This window comes from Engraulis encrasicolus, chromosome 1, assembly GCF_034702125.1.
Source record: "Engraulis encrasicolus isolate BLACKSEA-1 chromosome 1, IST_EnEncr_1.0, whole genome shotgun sequence".
Classification (NCBI taxonomy): domain Eukaryota; kingdom Metazoa; phylum Chordata; class Actinopteri; order Clupeiformes; family Engraulidae; genus Engraulis; species Engraulis encrasicolus.
This window is the reverse complement of record NC_085857.1, coordinates 47579035-47602322: the sequence shown is the minus strand read 5'-3', so window position 1 is coordinate 47602322 and position 23288 is coordinate 47579035. Positions and strand designations below refer to the sequence as shown.

The window sequence follows — 23288 nt, the reverse complement described above, 5'->3', positions numbered from 1 at the left end:
TTTGATCATCCAAAGGGACCGCAATATGGAGTACTGGTCCAGCCTTAAACTTCAAGGAAAATTAGCCAAACTCCCCTGTGCAGACCGCTCTACATCACATGCAATATGCAGTAATGCCACCATCAGTGATGAGATACTCATCTTCTGTGTGAAGGCACGCCTACAGGTTCTCCCCACAAAATACAATCTGTCCCTCTGGTTTCCATCTATCCACTCTCCTCTATGCATGCTACATGACCCTCCGCAACATCTGGAGTCAGTAGCCCACATAATGAACAGCTGCCCCTCCTACAAAGGACTGTATACCGCCAGACACGATAGACTGGTGGACCTCATCGCTGCCCAGATCCCCTGTGCTCCTCAGGAACAACTATACAAACATACCCCTGTCAAGCCCCACTGGTTTAACGCATCTACAAATCACTTCTCAGGAATTCCCAACACCCCAGACATCATTTGCATATCACAAGAGGAAAAAATTGTCAGACTCTTTGAAGTAGCCTGTGCCTTTGACCTGTTCATGGAGGAATCCTACTGTACCAAAAAACTGAAATACCATTCTCTAACATCTGCCATTGAAAGCTGTGGCTATAAATGTGTCCTCATTGTTCTTGTCTTTGGCAGTCTAGGCCATGTGCATAGGCTGGTGGTCAGTGGACTCAACATCAGTGGACTAAGTAAAAGACGGGCCAGACAGCTAGCTAAATACTGCTCAATATCAGCTGTTATAGGGAGCATGTTCATCTGGAAGAGAAGATGTTTCCTGTATCCTTAATGATGCATTTCCATAACAAGATGTGTCTTTTGGTCAAAATAGTTGTTGGATTATTCATCATATTTGGTTCCTATTGATTTTAACTTGTAATGTGGAATCAAATAAAGTACATAAAATGTGTGTGTGTGTGTGTGTGTGTGTGTGTGTGTGTGTGTGTGTGTGTGTGTGTGTGTGTGTGTGTGTGTGTTTTCAATTTTGGTTAGCTGCCTCACACCTCTTGAGACGGGAAATCGAGCAACTACATTCCTGTGCTCAGCGTAAACAACAAGTCATGTTTTCTCTCTCTCTCTCATCATCATCATCGACATCATCATCATCATCATCATCACTTTTGTTGTTTATGTTCTGCTCTCTTGAGATATGACAAACATGCAATCATTATGTTGATTAGTATTGGGGGGATTCTGTGATTTCTTTGCTGACTCGAGGAGAGAGAGAGAGAGAGAGAGAGAGAGAGAGAGAGAGAGAGAGAGAGAGAGAGAGAGAGAGAGAGAGAGAGAGAGAGAGAGAGAGAGAGAGAGAGAGAGAGAGAGAGAGAGAAAAAATCCCCTTAATGTTTTCATGATGTTGCAGAGTGTGGGAGGTAGTCGCCCCCCTATCCTTGCACAATCATGTGAAAAACGAGAGAGAGAGGGGGGGGGGTTACCTAAACACACAGGAAGCACACAGCATCCGAAAAAATGTTTGAGAGAGAGAGAGAGAGGATGTATGAAAAAAATGTGGCTGCATCATGGTGAGAAAAAGTCATACCCGATAACCATCAGAGAGCGTTTCAAAAGGGAAAAAAGAGAAAATATTCAACTGCCCCCAGGCTCAGAGGCACACAGCGACTCAAGATGAGGACACGGACAGCACTGCTCCTCACCATGCTCTACTTTACAAACGGTAAGTTTACAAATTCTCAAAGTCAATGACACATTAAAAATTTCATGTGGTAATTCAACATTTAGCAAGTTAAATCAATGTCTTCTAGACTCTAGAGTACTCTCTATGTGTTGATTTAACATTGTGTTTTTTTCATAATGCACACTTGTTGAAGTGAATCACACTTGTTGATCTTGCCTGGCTAGCAGGTTGTGGAAGTTGCAGCAATGTTTGTGAAATCGTGTTTGTGTACTGTGTCCTGTTCCCAGCCAAAGATGCATGCACAAATACATGGGTTCTAAATTTTGTTTATAACCTGACTGCACGAACCTAGCTGTGCACAACTCAACCTCTGATTGTTGGAAAGCGATGTCGGTCAAGAAATTAGCTCACGTGGTTGGCTGCCAGTGTCTTGCCCCTCCTCATAACATTGTTTTGCAATGGTTATAAATCAAGAGCTAAAATACTGTAGGTAAGCACGTGAGTTAAACTAAAGCAGGTTGAGCTTCTGATCACTTTACTCTCAATGTTTAGTTTGGAGTCGATTTCCAAAGCAAGTTTGGATGTTAGAAGGTGTTGTGGGGAGTACAGGGGTGTCTACAGTACAGTAGGATAACGTGAGTCACCAGGGCCCTATATAGGGGGCTCACACACAGTTCAATTTATAGAAATATGGCTTGGGGGCTTAATTGGATCTGATTGTACATAGGGCCCACAACTTGCTGCTACGCCCCTGGGGGAATAAATAATTAATTAAACATTCATATAAAAGAATGCAAATAATCATGGAAATGAAATTCAGGAATAGGCAGCACAGTTTCAATGAGCAGTAGTTGCAATACCTACTCTGGGCCAAGGCCCCTTTGACACGATGTATTCTGCGCACCCCCTTCCACCACTTACCAGAGTTTGTGGATTCCAAAAGCCACCCAACGACACCCGGAAACATAATAAATGAAGAAAAGGATGATAACATAGTCACAGCAGATTCTCCACCAGAGATGCAACAAATTATTATAATGCAAGTCTTATTGTTTATCTTATTTTTTGTTTTATTTTGGTCATAATTCAGTTGTTGTTGTTGTTGTTTCGCTATAGACCTACTTTTCCTGCCAGCTTGTCACAGCCCCTCTAGCACCCCTTGCATCCTCCTAGGAGTCCCTGGCCCACATGTTGAAAACCACTGCATTAGGCCGCATTATACTAGCCTACCTTTCAGAGGTTATTTTAACAGAGATGTATACAGTACTTAGGTGCAGGGTTTTGATTACAGTCCCTAGAGAAATGTGTGATCAAGTTCCTTGATCGAGGGCACTTAAGTCATGGATGTTATGGGATTTGAACCTGCAACCCTCTGATTCCAAGACTGATTCCCTAACTATGCTCTAGCAGTAGTGGTCGACTGAGCATCCTGGCGTGTTAGATGTGAGAGTCAAGATTAAAATATTGCAAGTAAAAGAATGGTGGTGAGAGACATGGCTTGAAAACCATGAGTGTCTATTGTTTTACACTCATATCTCTGTGTACTTTAACTTCTGTTCATGTGTAAACACTTTTGCCCTGCTCAAATCAAATGATTAATAGGATGTAAAAGTTATGGTAAAGTAGACAAAGTGTATAGACATAGGGCCTTTCCCATTACTAATCTCCACCCCTACAACTTTGCCTTCCTCTTGCCACTCGTGCTTTCAAACAAAGCCGCAAGGTGTAGGGCTTGAAACGCAACCCCTATGGATTGGGATGCCCCTTCAATAATCACGGAATGACACTCACAGCTGTCACTAATTCCATGCATTAGGTTGACGTTAATAGCGTTTTTTTCATGTGCGTTTCAAGGAGAAAAGGGCCATCACACATTAGGACAATGCTAACTTAGTACAATGGAGTAATTGTTTCCACTTTAAAACCGACAATTGCAGCGAAAATACTTAACGTGGACGCACAAAACAGTTGAAGTACTTTCTATATTCCCACAGCACTGTGTTAAGTCTATCATTAGAAAACACATACCAAATGCTAATCCTAAACAAAATAATGCTATGTACAGCAATTTAAGTTGTGCCCTGACCAAAACATTCCCTAACCTTAACCTGTCATTAAAGACATATTTTTGAGAAATATATTTTCCAGTTGGTTGATAGGCTATCAAATTCATATAATTGAATACTAGCTGTGCCCAGACCAAAACAATCCCTAACCCTAACCTGTCAGTAAGAAATGTTTTTTTTGAGAAAAAAAAATATTTGAAATGAGAATCCTGAGAAAACACAAGACTGTGGAAACATAGAACTGTAGAAGTATAGAGAGAGCACTTCTGTGTGTCGATCACGGAAAATAATTCTGTGTCCAGGAGCACAGAATTTTGGCAAAAAATGCGACTGGACACGGATTTCGTGTCCTTAACATCCATGTCCAGGAGCACGGAATTTTTGGAGATCATGTCGCTAAGGGGTGTAATGGGATTCACCCACCCACAAGTCACTGTCCATTAGGCCTGTAAAGGGAAATTCGTATTGTATTTGTACCGAACCCTGACATGTACCGAACCGAACAGTGCTGTACCGAAAGGTAGATTGACAGGCAACTCTGTTCATGTTTTTACATTATGCCGCCATTACATGCAGTGGCTCATAAAGAACTTTGAAAGAGAATGCAAGAAAAAAACAGGTGAAGAGGCTTGTTCTTTGTGAGACTTTGAGAAAAGTACTTTTTTACACTGGTGAAATCTCCTACCCAAAGTAGCAGTTTGAATATATTTTCCTTTTATATATACTGTACCGGAAATGTACCGCACCATGACCCCAAAAAACCCCAAAACCCCCAAAAACCGTGATTCTGGTATACTGTTACACCCCTAGTACTGTCCATTAAACATGCCTTTAACGCTCAAAATGTTTTGGCATATCAGAGAGATTCAAAATATGTGCACTAATTGCACTAGTGCTTTATGTGGTACAGGATTTTTTCCTACTGTGTGCTGTTTGAAAATTCAAGGAGAAAAAAAAACACTTCGGTCTAAAAAATGCTTAAACACTTTGTAAGTAATTTACTTCTGGGTGACTAAATGAGTTAGAAGAATTGTGTTAATTTGTAAATATGTGGTTTATAATTAGTTCAATAGTAAATGCTCATAAAATGTTAATGCTTTTGAAGGACCTGTTATTCTAAAAAGTTCCTCATAAACTAAGTGCCTCTGTTCTTGTGTCACAGAATGCATGTCCGTGGTTTAAATGTCACACCTCTGGCTGAGGGGAGGACATGCTCATGCTAACACATGCCTTATCTCGATTGACAGCCAGGCTTGATGTCAAAAAAAATCTGTCATTTTACTGATTGCACAATGTGTGTGTGTCCCTTTGTGTATATGTGTGAGAGTAGCTACTGCAACATCATTGAAGAGGGATGTCACTAGGATGTTAATAGTGGACTGTATAGTTATGTCTTAATGATCAAGCTTTAGCGTTACTTTTTTTGCTTAAAATGTCCAAGAAATGAAAGAACAGTTCAATGGGGTTTTCATCCTCATTCTGTGATGTTATTTTGGCTGTGATGTTATTTTGGCTTAAGATGCTACTATATCTTCATGACCTAGGCCATTTATCAGTGATGTTAATCCAGTTCTTCACAACGTATTTAGGGATGTGCTCATTTCTCTTCCACGAGATGCTTTTTTTTTGCAACAAGAGCCCTTAACAACTCCGACCCCACAGTGGATAGGGGAGAAAGGGGATGTTATCAACCACATACTGTACCTGGCGATTATTTTGTTGAGCTCACTCGTGTCCTGAGAAATCAGGTTTGGCTTGCCTCTGTTTCCCTCTTCGCTACAGCTGAAACTAGATGCATGGGGGTGTGCCACCATGCGAAGTTGAGAGGTGCTTAGGGAAATTAGAGTCGCTCGTTACGGACTTAACTTTGTTTCCAATGCACATATACTTTGGATATAAAACTTATTGCATTTGACAGCAACTAGCACGAAATGATTCCGGTATTTACCGTTGGAACATGCAACCTCGCGGCTTTACTGCCGTTGTCTCTTCTATTCTTTATGCACTCCCTGTGAACTCTGTGTGTAGAATGACTTTTTTACGCGCGTTGGAGCAAGATAGAAACTCCGCCCACTTAAAACGTTTTAGCAAATCACGTTCACCTACAGTCCCAGGAAAAAGTTTGTACACCCTTTGAAATTTCTTACATTTCTGTCAAAATTGATCATAAAACATGGTCTGATCTTCCCGATAATCTCAAGAAGGAACAATCAGAGTCTGATTTAATTAATTCCACCCAAACATTTACATGTTATCATATTTTTATTGGTCATAAGGCCATAACATTCACAGGAGAGCAGGGCATAAGTAAGTACACCTTTGCATTAAGTAGGTTTTAACCCTCATTTAGTTGCAATATCATCAACCAGACCTGTCCAGTAGTTGCACATCAGATTAACAAAACAATCTGTTTGTATCTTGTCTCCCTCTTCTTTAGAGATCTGCCTCTCGTCAGCAAGGTTTGTGGGATGTCTGGAGTGCATAGCTCATAGCATTAGCATAGTACTTACTTATGCCTTGCTGTCCTGTGAATGTTTACATCTTATGGCCAATGAAAATATGAAAACTTGTAAATGTTTGGGTTGAATTAGTTAAAGCAGACTCTGGTTGTTCCTTCTTGTGATTTCCGGGAAGATCAGACCATGTTTTATGACCAATTTTGAAAGAAAGGTAAGAAATTTCAAAGGGTGTACAAACTTTTTCCTGGGACTGTATTTTGTTCTCATGCATGCAAAGGGTGAATGTGAGCATGTTAAAAGCCGACTTGGTACAGATTTATGCAGCGTTGTCATTTGCTCCTTGATTTTGTCAGCAGCCAGCCAGCGCACACTGGCGCTGCAATTCATGAAATTGTAGTGTGTCACGTTTCCTCCCGAGTAACGGCAACAGTGTTACAGTTATGGATAAAGTAATTAAGTAATTATTCAGTTACTCAAAATGAGGCTCCATTAGTAACGCCGTTATACTCTAACGCCGTTACTCCCCGCACTGCTTAAAGTGTGCATGCATGCATCTGTATGCGCATACAGTATGTGTGTGTGTGTGTGTGTGTGTGTGTGTGTGTGTGTGTGTGTGTGTGTGTGTGTGTGTGTGTGTGTGTGTGTGTGTGTGTGTGTGTCAGTGCCTGTGTGTGTGTGTGTGTGTGTGTGTGTGTGTGTGTGTGTGTGTGTGTGTGTGTGTGTGTGTGTGTGTGTGTGTGTGTGTGTGTGTGTGTGTGTGTGTGTGTGTGTAGTTATATCTCTGACTGTGGTCTGAGGATTAGGCAGCCATGGAATAGCTGTTACCGTACAAATACACCAAGCGCGACTTGAGTGATTCCAGCCACGGAAGTGATTGACTTTGTATTGAATCACTGGCGTGAGAAGAGACAGAAGCGATTCAGGCAATTTGAGCAACTTGAGCACAGTTTGCAGTTGAACTTGACCAAATATTATGTAAATGACCAATGATTCGGTTCGGCGACAGTCGCCACAGCCACTGCTTGCATTATGTTTTTAATGGACAGACTGTCGCTTCCATCACTCGTATCGCTCTTGCTACACACTCCAGCGATTTTCTGCCACTAAATCTTGTCACCTCCGATGTATTCGCCCGGTTTTGGAGTTAACTTTTAGCCTGAGGGTTACAGGTTTGAATCCCTCCCTACCTCTCCATATACCTCCATCCATGGCTGAAGTGCCCTTGAGCAATGTACCTTACCTCACTTTGTTCTAGGGAATGTAACCAATGCCCTTTAAATAACTAAGCCACTTTGATAACGTCAGCAAAGTGTAATATAAAGATGTTATTCAGTTATTGGCAGGGTTAATTTCGGGATGGCTGCACTGTCGAAAATTTAGTAAATAAACACAAGAAATGAGCATAATTTAAAGAAAAAAATAAGAAGTGTGCAATCTTTTTTAAAAAGTCACTTTTTTGTTTCCGTGCCTGGGTGCGTGCTCAGGCTGGACTGATAATCTGACATATTTTTTTCCCTGGGTACTTTTCAACTTCATGTATGGTCTGCAGCAGCTGTCTAAATACACCAATAGCATGAGAACTTATAAAATCTAATGAGGGCCCATTTCTGTAATGAGGACCCAATTCTTCTCTCACTGGGCCCGAGACAACCCTTTGCCATGAAAAGTACTTTCATTACCACATTATCACTCCTTTTTTTCTACGCTTTTGGCATCAGGCCTCCGTCCGCCATTGCTCACGCATGAACGCACACGCGCGCACACTCACACACACACACACACACACACACACACACACACACACACACACACACACACACACACACACACACACACACACACACACACACACACACACACAATATACTGTATAGAAGTGTTTCTCAACGGTGGCTCTATAGCCCCCCAGAGGATAGACTGGGGAGCCCTAGTGGGGTGTTGAGAAATGTACAAGAGAGAGGGAGCAGTACTCAGTGGCCAATGGTGCATTAGTCTATTTTTATTTTTAGGGCTCGTTGGCAGGCTTATGGTGAGGTCAAGGGGGCGTTGGGAGGCTAAGTGGTGTTATGTAACAACATTACCTTATTGTTGGCAGGTATGTGCTCCGACCCCAGTGTGAAAGGGTACACTGGAGAGTCTGTCATCATTGGCTGTAAACATAATCGGACAGGACCTTTCCATAAAACCATATACTTCTGCAAATTTCTCCTTGGTGGCAAGAATTGTGACACCAAGATGGAAAGAACCTCTGGAAGTGGGTGGCAGCACGATGGCAGACTTTCTTCGTTCGACCAGGAGGTACTGTAGATATTGTGTTTAATGGTGCCTCAAGCAATACCACACCTTTCTGAAAATAAGATAATTTTATGCCTTCCATTTGAGTTGTACGATTTTTTCCCTGCTATTCTCTGAGATTGACTACATAAATTCAACCTTCAAGCTAGAAAATACAATTGAATTGATATTCTATGATAATTGCTATCTTAGAACTAGAAGTAACATAACCAGATTAAGAGACTAGCTGGGGAGACAGCTTAGCTGGTTTTTTTTTTTTTTTTTTAACATTTGCATTTTACTACTGGATATCTATATGTGAATTCTTCGCATTCAAATATTCAAAATGCATTTTGCAATACAATGCAATACAATGCTCAATATAAAAATGTAAATTTCCCTAAATGTTCCAAAATGGATACGTCCTTTTGAAACATAGTTGTATTATGCTCTTCAAATACAACTATTTGCGGGACTCAGTATCCCCTTCTGCCAACCTGTCATGTGGCTATCTGCAAGGTTCGATTCTTGCCCCTTTTCTCTTCTCTTTATGTTACCCCTGGAAACTATCCTTAGAAAGCACAATGTTTCCTTTCACTGTTATGCTGACGATACACAGATTCACATGCCCATCAAACACAGCGAGCCACAGGCCCTAAACCAACTACAAAACTGCCTTGAGCACATAAAGGCATGAATGGCCCTGAATTTTCTAGTTAATGAAAGTACAACTGAGGTCCCTGTCTTCAGGTCCAGTTCCACCTCTGCCCCCCTAGATGACTTAGGCCCCCACAAACACAATGGCCCTGATTTATCAAACTTGCGTAGAAACCAACAAACCCCAACTCCGGTGAAGTTGGGACGTTTGGTAAACTGTGAATAAAATCCAAATGCTATCATTTTCAAAACATTCAATCCAGATGGAGAATAGTGAAAAAGCAACATATTAAAAGTTAAAATCAAGAAAAAATATTGTTTTGGGGGACACATGGACTCATTTCTAATTTGATAACTGCAACACGTCTCAAATAAGTTGGGACGGGGATCAGTGAAATGTAATAAACATCCAAATATGATAAAACAACAAAGAAGAACATTTCAAAATGAATTTTACTGATGGATGATATGAGTGTCCAGGTATAAGAACATCACAGAGAGGACAAGTCACTCAGAATTAATAATGTAGAGGGAATAATTACTATCATCATTACATACATTTTTGAATTTCCTTTGATTTACCATGATTGGGTGTATATAAGACATATTTTTGTCATTAAAATAATTGTATAGGTTCATGACGACATGAAATATATTGGCTGTAGTCTCACTCTAGCACTCTGAGAATTACAGCTATTGAAAATTGACCATATTAACAACGCTTCATGTGAGCAAATGGTAGAGGGGTTTAACATTCCCCCTTACACCTGAGCTCACTTGAAATAGACCCAGAAGACATGGGAAACTGTCCTTTGCTTACAGAAGTTGCAGAAGTCAATTCTTTTGGATAATAATAGAGTTGTGCACCTCCTGTACTACAGTGAAAATGGACCATCCAACTTGTGTTAGTGCTAACTTCAAAAGTCAGCCTCCATGATGGCATGGGGGTGCAGTAGTGCATTGTTTGAGCTGTTCTAACTCATCTGCAGAGTTAAATACAGTGCTAATAAATGATATAACTGGATTTTAAACAGCATGAAAACCCCCTCTTGCATTATATTTTGAAGGGAGATCTTCAATTACTGCCACAAAGTAACGACAAATTGCATTCTATACTCTTACTGTGTATCATCCTCATAAGGAGCAGTGGAATACTATAACGGATGTGTAATGATGCAGGGTTATGTAGGCTACTATTGACATCAGTATGAGTAAAATGAATGGTTCTTTCAAGAAGCATCAGCTGCCAAGCATGCAGAGTATACATTCCCGAAGTTAAGAAAAAGAAAAACCTGTTTTACTTTTCTAATTTCCTTTGGGTTTATTAGGGGACTGGAGTCATTAAGGTTGTCCTGAATAACCTGACAACAGAAGACACAGGATTGTACTGGTGTTCTGACCTGTCGGATCGTGACAATCATTATGATTCTGTTAAAGTCCAACTGAATGTAACACAACGTAAGTACCAATATTTGTTGTATTTGTTTGTCATGAATGCGATAGGTAATATTAACTGTTAGTGTTAGTGACTGATGTTTTTAGTATTATTTTTAGCATGCATTTGTGTGTGTGTGTGTGTGTGTGTGTGTGTGTGTGTGTGTGTGTGTGTGTGTGTGTGTGTGTGTGTGTGTGTGTGTGTGTGTGTGTGTGTGTGTGTGTGTGTGTGTGTGTGTGTGTGTGTTCTTTTTGACTTGTTTTGTGGTCTTGCCATTTCACTTTGTTATGACGATAATACAACAAGAAATGTTGAAGAAGTGCATTCAAATTCAAATGTGCAAAATCACAAGATGTTTTCCCTGCATGTCCCAGAAAAGCCAGAAAGGGAGGGCACTTGTAAACTCACCGGATATGTCGGACACAACATCACTCTGTCATGCAGCTTTGACAAGAGCGACCAGCGCAGCAAGACTACGTATTTATGTAAAAACGAAACCGATCACGGATGTATCAACGGAGCCACGTCAAATACAAGAATCGCCTATGACAATGCCACAGGAAGCGGCATCATCGCCAACCTCACTGCAGAGGATTCTGGGACCTACTGGTGTGTCGTTGAGTTTTCAACTCAGAAAGTGACTGGTGCCAGATTTAAGGTGATAGAGTTGGATGTGAAACCAGGTTTGTGTCGATAATTTACCACTCCACTCTTTGTATTCATATACAGTGTAATTCTAGGTTGAAAAGACTCAACTACTGTATACCATGACAACATTTCCAAAAGCCTCAAGTAACAGGTTAAGACTTTGACATGACAATTTTGGTGACAGTAAGGTTATAATAGAGGCTCTGTGTAAAGGGATTAGCATAGACGGCAGAAATCTGCACAGTAAAAAATATTCCCGTGATGTCACAGGGAATTACTGGCTACTAATTGCATTCATTTCACAGTAGTTTACTGTGGCCATCCTCACAGTTTACTGTGATCTTCTCACAGTAGTTTACTGTGGCCACACCACAGTAAGTTACTGTCACCCTACCCACACTACCATGATCCCGCCCCTCCATTCATCACCACAAAAGAGGTAGCTACCATGTTATTGTGGCACCTCCCATTCCCCACCATGACTGAGACAACTGTGGCATGGAACCAGTCCATCACACTGCTCTACTGAATTAATAGACCAAACTATCCATAACCACAGAGAAACGTAAGTATCTGCAATATGTGCAATATTATCATCATTTGATAGTTATAGTCTCCTGGATGATAGTACATTAACCAGTGTGCATAGAATACTCTGGTTGAGCATAATTAGACAAACCTGAAATTTCTTGATCAAGTAAGCAACACTCCAAAAAGGATACCTGCTACCATAATACTCACTACCAACTAAATAGCTAGCCAGCCAACAAACCAGTCCACCGGCCAACCAAAAGAGTCAGTTGTCAGCTAGCCAGCCAAAGAGCCGGCTAACCAACTAACACTCATTTAGTCAGCCAACTAACCAACAAACAAGTCAGCTGTATGGCTAGCCAGCTAACAAACCAGCCATTCATTTCAAAAGAGTCAGTTAGCCAGCCAACCAGCTGGCCAACAAACAGTCAGTTGGTCGGTCAGTTAGCTCACTAACCAACAAGCCGGACAGAGAGCCAGCGAACCAGTCATTTAGGCAAGCAACTCAAGCATTGTGACAGTCTGAGTTTATATAGAGGTGAAAGTTAACCATGTGACCAGAGTAATCAGGCATGTTGCAGCTGCAGGTAGTAATTCAATGAACTTGTAACAGTCCTATGTACTCAAGTGAGGTCAGGTACTAATTGACAGATTGATTGGGCACTACCATTGTTCCTGGTTGATGGTAGGCAATGTCAATCATGTCATGCAGCATTTGACTTTCAATTGTGCAATGGCACTTCACAAGATAGCCTAATTTTGTTTACCAGGTGGCAATATTCTGATTTAAAATTGGATGCTGGAGTTTTGGCGTGCACATCCAAGACAAAGGCATTAGCAGGTGCCAACTTAAGAACGTGTTTGTGTAGCACATTGGTTGCAACTTAATTTATTGGAAGCAGAACCAGCAACATTTCCAATCATAGACCTTCTTCTAATTAGGCCTGGCAATTAGTAATTACAATCAATCATGGACAGGAGCAACCCAAAGTGACATACAGATATGCAACATTGGTTACTGTCCCTCGGGTAATGTCGCGTTAGGAGGGATTAGAACCTGCAACTCTCTGATCTTAAGTCCACCTCCCTAACCATTAGGCCAAGGTAGCCACATAGTGCACCCAATAATGGCCTAGAGCCAGTAAACACCTGTTATAACAGCACAGTAGTTAACTGTGATATGACGAAAAGTCTCTCTGGATTTCACAGTAACAAATTATGGCAGACTATCACAGTATGTTACTGTGAAATGAATGCAATTAGTAGCCAGTAACTCCCTGTGAGTTCACAGTAAGATATTGTTACACACTTGAAGTGGGCGAAAGTTCAATGGGGAGGCATGTCAGTTGGGTTGAAGGTTGACGCCTTTACAGTAGTTAACTGTGATACGACGAATTCACAGTATGTTACTGTGAAATGAATGCAATTAGTAGCCAGTAACTCCCTGTGAGTTCACAGTAAGATATTGTTACACACTTGAAGTGGGCGAAAGTTCAATGGGAAGGCATGTCAGTTGGTGATATACAAATATACAATAATGGTTGCTGTCCCTAGGGCAATGTAGGGTTTGGAGGGATTTGAACCTGCAACCCTCTGAACTTAAGTCCACCTCCCTAACCATTAGGCCAAGGCTGCCATATGGCACAATCTGGGCCTTCAGACACTTCATTGACATTTACAGCAAACTACTTAGTCATCAACTTCTTGTTTGCTACATGTCTTCCCATGCTTGGTCATCTCCTTTTTTCTCACTTCCTCATGTCAATATGTACAACCTGAGGGGGAGGGGCTTAGGACATACAGGCTTCAGATCGTGTCCCATCATGCAATGCACTTATGGAGAGCCATTTATCTAGAAGGAATATCTTAAGTGTGCTTCAAAATATTAATCCTTGTTATATTCTGTGTTTATTGTAGGGGTTGTACTATTTAAAGTGGTACACAAGAAAAATGACCATATTCCCACTGTCATGAAGATGGTCATGTATATCTCCCAATATATATACTGTAAGCTCATTCTTCTGTTATTTGACAGAGAGTGGGGATAAAGTAGTCAACTGATGATGGGTATATACATTTAAACCACAAGACATTAAGAATGAAATAATTTGCTGAAAATGTCAATGAAAGGTGTGATTGTAGTGAAGAGCCCAACCTGTCTATGACTGAAGTTGTGCCCCAATGCACTAATAATTCAATAGATACTCCACCCACACAGTAGTTTACTGTGATGTTTCCTAGTTTATCACTTTGGCATGCTGGTTATCCTTGAAGATCACAGTAAAATACTGTGATGTGCAAGTTAAGTGAGAAATGGCAAGTGATACAATGATTTCAGAGTAATTTGCTGTGTGCCGTGTGAACATCACAGTAGCATAGTGTACCAGAACATCAGAGTAATTAACTGTGAGATTTCACAGTAAATTACTCTGAAATCACAGTAATTTTTTACTGTGTGGTTGTATTTTTCTCATAATTCTCATAATGGAAGTAGCACTACTAATAGAGTAGAAAATAAAACAGGTATGTGTCGATAACAGTCCGTTCTTGTTAATTATACTACTTTACAGCCAAAGACCAGAGGGGGTTCCATTAATCAGATCACTAACAGTGTGCTTTCCATTGCAAATAATACATTTATCTAAAAAAAATCTACTATAGCATGGGTGTAGCATCACTTAACGGTGTGTTTTCATTTTATTTGTTATTTTATTTGGTCCTTCATCAGGACCACTGCCCAATGCAAGAAGAAATGGCTCTATCCAACCCATGGCTTTGCATCCCACTCCATGTTTCCGTCCCAAACCTCTAACTCCAACACACTCCGTGGCGCCATCTGCTGCACATAGGCCTACAACCTCAAGCGGACATGGATCTGGATCGAGACTCATCGAGATTACAGAGAGAGAATCAGAGGACAAAGGTACACTAGCAACAACGGCACAAGTGTTGCCATTGCTCATAGCGACAATTCTACAATTTTCCACACCCAGGGAGTTTTTGCATTCCTATTCAAACTTGTGTGTGTCTTCTCCTGTTGCGTGTTTTGACATTGCATCTGTGGTTGTGGTCTCTTTATTTAATTTTTACGGCCCAGTGTGTGTGTGTGTGTGTGTATGTGTGTGTCTGTGCGTGCGTGTGTCTGTGCGTGCGTGCGTGCGTGCGTGCGTGTGTGCGCATGTGTGTGTGTGTGACTGCGTTTGTTTTTTTGTCTTTGGCATTTTTCTGCATTTGGTCATTATGTCTTTGGTTGTGATCTCTTCTTTGCATTTGTTTACAGACTAACACAAAAGAACAGAACACAACACAGCACAACAATCTAACACAGCACAACAAACTAGCACAAAACTTACTAGCCGCTCGCCCTCCAGAGAACACATCACTACCCCCCACTGACTCAATGCCATCCTTCAAACACAACCTCAATATTGTTTGTCTTATAATTATTTAACAAAACTGTATTTTCCTTTCAGGTGATGACATGGCTATCCCTCTGTCCCTGTCCCTCCTAGCCATGGGGTTGGTGATTTTTGGAATGGCCGTCTTCATTTGCAGAAGGGTTAGAAGGAACAGGCGTATAGGTAAAAGAGGACTTGTACACTTTTATAGCACAACACCTTTAGAAATTATTTAAATGTGAATTAACCGTAACTACACTTACACGGTGTTCTTAAAGGTGCACTGTGTAACATTTTTAGTTGTTCATTTCCAGAATTCATGCTACCCATTCACTAATGTTACCTTTTTCAAGAATACTTACCACCACCATCAAATTCCATGTATTCATTATGAATGGGAAAATTGCTTTTATCATACATGAAACTTGGGGAATCTTCTCCATGGTCCGCCATTTTGATTTCCAGAAATAGACATTTTTCGCTTCAAAAATGAATGTACAGTACTTGGGCCATACTCGAAAGTATTCATTTATTACTTAGTAAACGTTCATGAAAAGATCAAATTTGGCAATCGACCCGTTCAGAATTCACGTCACACTGAATGAGGGCGCATCATACACACAGAGAGGTTTTAAGGGTATTACGAGAGACTCCACTCTTCCGGGTGGTACTGCTCTCTAGGGGCGCCAACGGAGGAATGCAGGCTCCATTCAGAATGAATGGGCTGCGCTCTCGCGACAGTAGCCCCTAGGTGAACTGCAAGCATGGGTGAAATAGGGAGTAGGGAGGTAGTATGTTAAACTGGCTGTGAACACACAAACATGAACAGACAGTGCAGACCTTAAAGAGAGAAGACCTGCCTTCCTGAAACCTGTACATTCATTAAAAAAAATTGAGATTCCGAAGTACAAGTACACTTGTTATGCTATTTCGAGAGGGAAGAGGCTGCTCCAGAACCATAGGAAATGTTTGTTGTTACAAGACATCATACTCTCTGACTGAGCTGAAAAATGCCTGTGTCTGTGGAGCCCACTGCATATCTGAAGTTAGTGTGACCATCCGTTTTGTTATTTCGGAAAAAATACACCTGGCTACTCTCTGTACAAGTGAACGGAGTATGGTTGATTCTGCTCTAACGATGTGCACGCAGCCAAAAAAAAGGCATGTATGTTTACAAATAGTAAATGGGTCTATTGGCAACCCAGTTTCAATGAGCAGCATAGTTGCAGTACCTTTTTTGACCATTTCTTGCACAGTACACCTTTAACTCTCTCTCTCTCTCTCTCTCTCTCTCTCTCTCTCTCTCTCTCTCTCTCTCTCTCTCTCTCTCTCTCTCTCTCTCCCTCTCTCTCATATGTATGTGTAGGTAAAAGCAATACTCCTTCTCAGTTCCTGCAAATTTGCCATTTGTCTATCGGTCTTTCTCATTATTGTTGGATCTTTCTCTCTCTGTGTGTGTCTCTTCTCCGGTTTAGAGAAAAATCCTGTCCGTGAAACCACTGCTGAAGAAAGCCATCCAGTGGTAAGTAACAATGACTGTCAAACAAAACAACACTTCTACATAGGGCCTACAAACAAATTAATTTTTGTTATTGGGTCTTTCCAGCTGGAATCAGCAAATGGTCCCCACTCGACCCCCTCGGATTTGCTTGAAAAAAATATATGTGATGGCTTCAACATCCAATAGAACATATCCACCATTGCAGATTTCAGCGGTGCATACTTTTTCCACAAAAAATCTGTAAATAAGGACACCCCCTCCCCCTGATTTGGCGTAGCTGCCTGAGTGACCATATTCAGACTTAATTATCTCCAAAACTATTTGTGGTAGGTCCATTATTTTTTCAGGGCTAAGAGTCATAGACCTGATGAGCATACATTACAATTTGCAGCACTGTATGTCAAACTACACCTTAATACTGGCCCTCTACTTTTCTTTGAAATTAAAATTGCAAGGGTTTTCAGATGTCCATAAAAACCTCAAATTTCAACATTCAAGGTTCATCCTTGGTACATGGTCAGATATGTGCCATGACTTTCACATCACATCATATTTGATATAAGGGTCCAATGGTTGTTGAGATGCAGAGGTCCAAAAATGGGCAAAAACTAATTTATACCATTATTTGGAGCAATATTCCCAATCTATGACACCAGTTGTGAACTTGCCTCTGAAAGATAATATTATTACTCATAACATATCTAAAATTTGGGATGGTGTTTTGCCCCATTATTTTTATAATGAATTTTAAAAACTCATTCCTGTGTGACATGCAGGTGTACCTTAGGAGCCCTGTTACCTTAGAAAAAAATTGGGTTTAATACACCTAAAATGAATAGCCAAGTCAGTGTACACTAAAACCTAAAATCTCTGATACCAAATAGGTGATTTTATACTTGTTCAGCTCAGTATTTCAGTATATCTGACTTAACCCTCAATTCCATCCTAAGAAGGTGGCCAATCCCCTTGATTTTTGTGTTCCATTTTCACACAAAGATGGCGGCTCATGGAGCCAATGGCATAGTTCCAAAATAGTTCCAGGAAGTCAGCATCAAGGGCAGGAAACAAAACACCATTGTTTGGATCAATATTTCCAATATATGACAGCGGTTGTGAACTTGCTGTTTGTTGTTTCTCGAAGAGGATATTCTTATTAACAACATATCTAAAAATTGGGATGGTGTTTTGCCCCTTTATTTGTATAATGCCTTCAAATCTCAATGCAGTGTGGCATGCATCCCTCAAACAGAGATACTCTAGACAGAGATAAGTCATTTCAGTTCATTTCTGGTATCCACTTTCTGTAGGGTGAACGCCCCTTTAGGAGACCTTCGGTTAGGAGACCTTCGGAGTCCTCAGGTTGAGAATAAATGGAGTCCCCTTAGCACTGTAGATGGTGGATGGTAGCGCATTTCTCGTGCAAATACCTCAAAAATAGAAGAAGAAGGAGGGGACAACGCCCCCTTAGGAGACCCAACTTGAGCACACACTTTTGCATTGGGTGGGCGGGTTTCGAAGCCTCTTTATTACTCCACCCTCTTTGCCTCAAATCCATCCAAAGTGGCGTCATGAAAAAAAAACCCACCATTTTTTAGAGCAATACCTCCAAAGTATGACACCAGCTGTGAACTTGTTTTTTGTTGTGTCTGTAAGAGGATATTTTTATTAACAACAAAGCAAAAAAATAGAATGGTGTTTTGCCTCATTCCTGTTCTGGGCCAAGGACATGGGGGAATCAAGATTGGGTACTCATTACATTGCATGTATTGGGAAGGGGTCTCTTCAGACGACTTTATCCCGGGCCCAGGCAAAGCTGTTTGTTCAGCTCAGTATTTCTGATTTTTTTCAGGGATTCTGGCCTCATCTTTTTAAGTGTACTATCGGCCAGATGATCAAGTGACTACGCAACATGTTCTCACTGGCGCTACGTTAGCAATAAATTCAAGATGGTTGAGAGAAGTACCATTTTGAGAGAAGTCATAAAAAAACAACCTCTGGAAATAAAACAAGGTGTTGATATGATTTCCTTGATGCAACCTTGACTTCCTTGATGGTGATTTAATATTTGAAAAAAAAAAAAAGAAATGTATTAAACAAGTCAGGAACTTTCAATGCTCTGGCCTGTGACAAATTATTTTATACACACTTAACTTTCAATCACTAGCTGCATCTTATGAGTTGACTTTGTAAGGTAGCTTGCCATTGTCATTGATGGTGCATTAAGTATCTGCATTCATATTGTTGTGTGCAACCATCCGTCATTGGCAATTCAATGAGGAACACCTGAATGAAACTTTGAATGAAACTTTATTGTCATTGTACAGGTACAACGAAATTGGTACCTTGAAGGACAATGACAACATAGGTATTGATTTCAGTAAGGATACCACCACCATGCTCAGGGCACTTCGGTCAGGGGAGGATGATGGGGGGCGGGAAGTTCTACAATCAGGATACCTCTTTACAAACTGTCTCCTCCTATGTTTCATCTATAATCAACTTTTACTTTCCTATGCGACCATAAAACAGTCCCACCCCCGCCAACAATCACCACGACAGAGGTATCCTGATTGTAGAACTGTGCCCCGCCCCCAATCCACCACCATATCTGACGCTGTTGCATGCTGCAAAGCTTCCTTTCGGCCTCCATCATCTTATCTGGATCAATGTGATGTTGAACTTTACAAGTAATGAACATTGTCTTCAAGTATCCAAACCATGATTGTTGTAACCACTGCTACTAACCTGCAATCCACTTGTCAGCATTGCAGTGGTATAAAATTATAATAATGCAAACAGTTAAATTAGATCGCAACAATGTGATAAAAACCACATGGTTGTCTGGTGCCAATATGAACTTCTGTGTCTTCAATATTCACCTGAAATTGAATACCGAATGCAAGCAAACTCTTCTAACTAAAACTCCAGGACCATGCTGTCAAAATAGTCTGAGGGAATCTCTAGCCAGTATGAATTAAGTTATTTTGCAATACAGCTGATAACTTAACGAGTAAGACACAAGCTTCATAGCAAATATAAAGTTACAGGTGCTGATTGAAAGACTAGTTAGGATGGGAGTCCTTGTTGCAAACAAGAGTGCTACAATTCTTTAATCCTCTCCTATTTCATCACTTTATTCCAAGACTACTATTACCGCTACCACTACCACTACTACTACTACTACTACTACTAAAATGATGATGATGATGATTATTATGATTTTACAATTAAATAATTAATGTCTATCAAAGCCATGTGCAATGTGCTATTCTTGCTGTGTGGCATCAATCAATTCATTTACAAGTGTTATGGTTTCCCTAGAATTTGCTTTGTCATTCACAGGGTAGCCATCTTGTTTTCACTATTAAGGTGACATCAGAGCCATGGATTTGAGAGTTCCGACAAGTCGGTTGGTGACATGGTCCTCATAGCTTCAAGTAATTGTAGCCAATTGAGATTTTGAAGTCCGTTATAAAAAGAATGAGGCAAAACACCATCCCAATTTTTGTATATGTTGTTAAAAAAAACATCCTCTTTCAGAAACACCAAACAGAAAGTTCCTAACTAGTGTCATAGATTGGAAATATTGCTCCAAACATTGGTGCAAATTAATTTTTTCCCATCTTTGGACCTCTGTGTCTCAACAATCATTGGAGCCTTTTGTTAGATATACAATGATGTGAAAGTCATGGTACATATCAGACCATTTACCAAGGATGAACCTTACATGTAGAACTTTGAGGTTTTTACAGACATTTGGAAACCCTAGAACATATGATATCTACAAAAAGGAGAGGCACATTATTATGGTGTGATTTGACTTACAGTGCTGCAAATTGTAATATATGATATTCAGGTCTGGGACTCTTAGCCCTGAAAATATAATGAATCTGACACAAATAGTTCTGGAGATAATTGAGTCTGAACATGGTCACTCATGCAATGTCGCTAAAACAAGCGTAGGGGGTGTACTTATTTACAGATTTTTTGTGCCAAAAGTATCCAGAGCTGAGTTCTGATATTGTGGATATGATCTATTGGATGTTTAAGCCATCACATACATTTTTTTCAGGCAAATCCGAGGGGGTCGAGTGGGAGATTTTTCAGAAATTTGCTGATTCCAGCTGGAATGACCCCTAACCGTTTCGTACTGATAACGGACATGTTCTGTGGACGTACTGCGGATGTCGGTGTGCATGTACCGTGAGCTGGCCCAGACCCCAGGTATCTCTAAAGCATGTTGTTTGGGTGTGTGTACTCTACAAACCCTGTGCTAATGTACTTACATAAAAAACAACAACAAGAAAAAACACTAACCCTACTTGTCATCTGCACTTATTGTTCTGTATCCTAATATCACTGCCGTAACGCAAGTACTTCAGGCCCCCCTGCAAGCTACCAAGAATGGGCCCCCAAAATTAAAAAAAGAGGGGCTAATGTCATGTGGAGGGGGCCCGTTTCTTCAAGTCAAGGGCCCATGTGGGCCCTCTGCCTCGTATGCGCGCTACCTTTAGAAAAGTAACCCTGCACTTAAAGTAGGCTACCTTCGGATTGGTAGATGGTAGGAAAAGACCGCTTTCAGTTATGGAAAGCTGAGCTTCTCAGTTTTTAAACAGGGCCCATGGTGTGTCTTTCGGTCCAATTAAACATATTCTGTGGCTGATCGAAAAAAAAATACTTTTGAATGGGTGTCAATGGCTCCAAGCCCAGGTTGTCCACCATTTCAAATTCACGCTCTACCGTGATGGGGGATTCTGACGTAACTGCAACCCAAGAATTATTAGCCAGTAAGTTACTGTGACATCACAGGAATATTTTTTACTGTTCAATCAAGCAATATGTATCATGCAAAAAATAGAAAATGCAGAGTTAGAAACAAATATTAATAGCCTATTAATACAAAATAAGGCCAGAGTAGCTAAAAAGACAATGGGCTGGTCAAATAGACAACATTTCTCCTAATACTTTAAAGAAAACACAAGGATATCAAAACAGGGGGCAAAACAAAGACATAGAAAGTATCAACTTTATGAAAGAAGATTTTTTTAGGAGGTAATCAAGTATAATAGATGGTCAAGTATACCATACATACACAGACTAGCAGGGTTAGTGCAGATGAGCAGGAAAACAGTTTTTTCACTGATTCTTGAGAAAGTGTTTAAATCAGGTTGCAATGTTGACAGAAAGAAAACTTGAGAATTACAAAACAATATGTAATATCCGCATAGACTAAGGTCTTCGCTTTTCAGAAATGCACAACGCCAATCTCCCCATTTTATATTTTTTGCAGAAATTAGGCTTATCTACAATCATACCTTGTTTTTTGTCAACACCGTCAGGCACAATGTAGGCCTACAGGTATTGGGAGTTCTAAATCATAACACACATATGCCTTTACATGTTCACAACTTTCACATATGGCCCCACTTTAGAGACATTGCTTTGTGAAATGTGCAGTAAATATCTAGCCTATAGCACTTTGTTGGCATTTTTCTCAGTTTCAATGTTGTCATATCTTAACCCTCCTGTTATCCTTGGGGTCTATTTGACCCCAATCGATGTTTAACGTCTGAAAAATATATGAAGTACATATTTCTTCGACCTCATCTTTGATTACTTTTCCTAAATAGATGGGATAAATGTGAAAAAAGTGAAATTTTCACAAAAATGTTTTTCCTAAGTGCTGTACACATTTTGGTTACATCCGTGTTCCTTGGGGTCAATTTGACCCCAATTTATTCTAGTGTATAAAACATAAATGGAACATCCATATTTTGCAAATAAATGTTAAAATCTGTTTAGATACTGTGAAATACATGAAAATAAGCAATTCAGCCATGTTTCTTTGGAACATTTTGTTTTTGTTTTGGCTCTGCTAAATAAAAATACTAATGATATGGGGGAGGCCTAAAACGTATTCACGACAACATTTTTGAACAGTGGTGGCTAGTACAGCATTGACATTTTGACAAAATCCACCAACTGAACCTTGTTGTGCCTGTAGCACCATCATGGCACCCCCCACAGCAACCCCCCCCCCAACCCTGTACCCTGTGAGCTGCTTTTGCACCATCCCACTGCACACACACACTAGCATAAGATGGGTCATATAGTCAGCATTGCTGTGCATGCTGTTCTGTGCCCAGCATACATAAGTAGAAGTGATTGTATATTTGAAGAGACTCTTTATGATTGTGATCCAAAGATTGAAATGGACTGCTCTGATGGTGACAAGCCGTTGTACTTCTTTAGGTGGATGCGATCTCAAGGCTAGTTGCTATGTTGAGAGATATAATGGTGCTATTCTTCTCCTCTGTTCAGTGTGTTGTTTCAAATTGACATAGTTGTCTGCAGCATTGCTTATAAACTGGTGCTACCTGACATAGAGAAGGAAGGACCATCCAGGAACAGCAACAGCTGTAACTTTTGTGAAGGACATATACATTGACGTCCATACCACAAGTTCTCCAGTGGGTATAAATAGTGAATAGAAGTAAACATACAAGTTGCTAGCCCCGTTCCTTCAAACCTTACCCAGAGACGGTCTTATACGAGACGAATCACTCATGAAAACTTCCATAGGAATGAACGAGAGCATTTGGCTACGCGAACATGGCGTTTGCCGGCGTCACTCCCACCTGTCCGGTAACGAGAGCCAACTGCTTGCTGAGCTGCGCTGTCACTTATCCAATCATCTC

The 23288-nt window shown here is 40.6% G+C and overlaps 1 protein-coding gene across 1 annotated transcript; it reads left to right on the top strand.

The window, feature by feature from the left end:
- The first annotated feature begins 1435 nt into the window (after positions 1–1435).
- Positions 1436–22929, top strand: LOC134457754 (polymeric immunoglobulin receptor-like). The gene is made up of 8 exons (XM_063209730.1): positions 1436–1660; positions 8242–8444; positions 10406–10535; positions 10887–11195; positions 14420–14614; positions 15165–15272; positions 16565–16611; positions 22912–22929. Exons 1-8 carry the CDS (start codon positions 1612–1614, stop codon positions 22927–22929), a joined length of 1059 nt encoding a protein of 352 aa, XP_063065800.1. The 5' UTR covers positions 1436–1611.
- Positions 22930–23288: the final 359 nt, after the last annotated feature.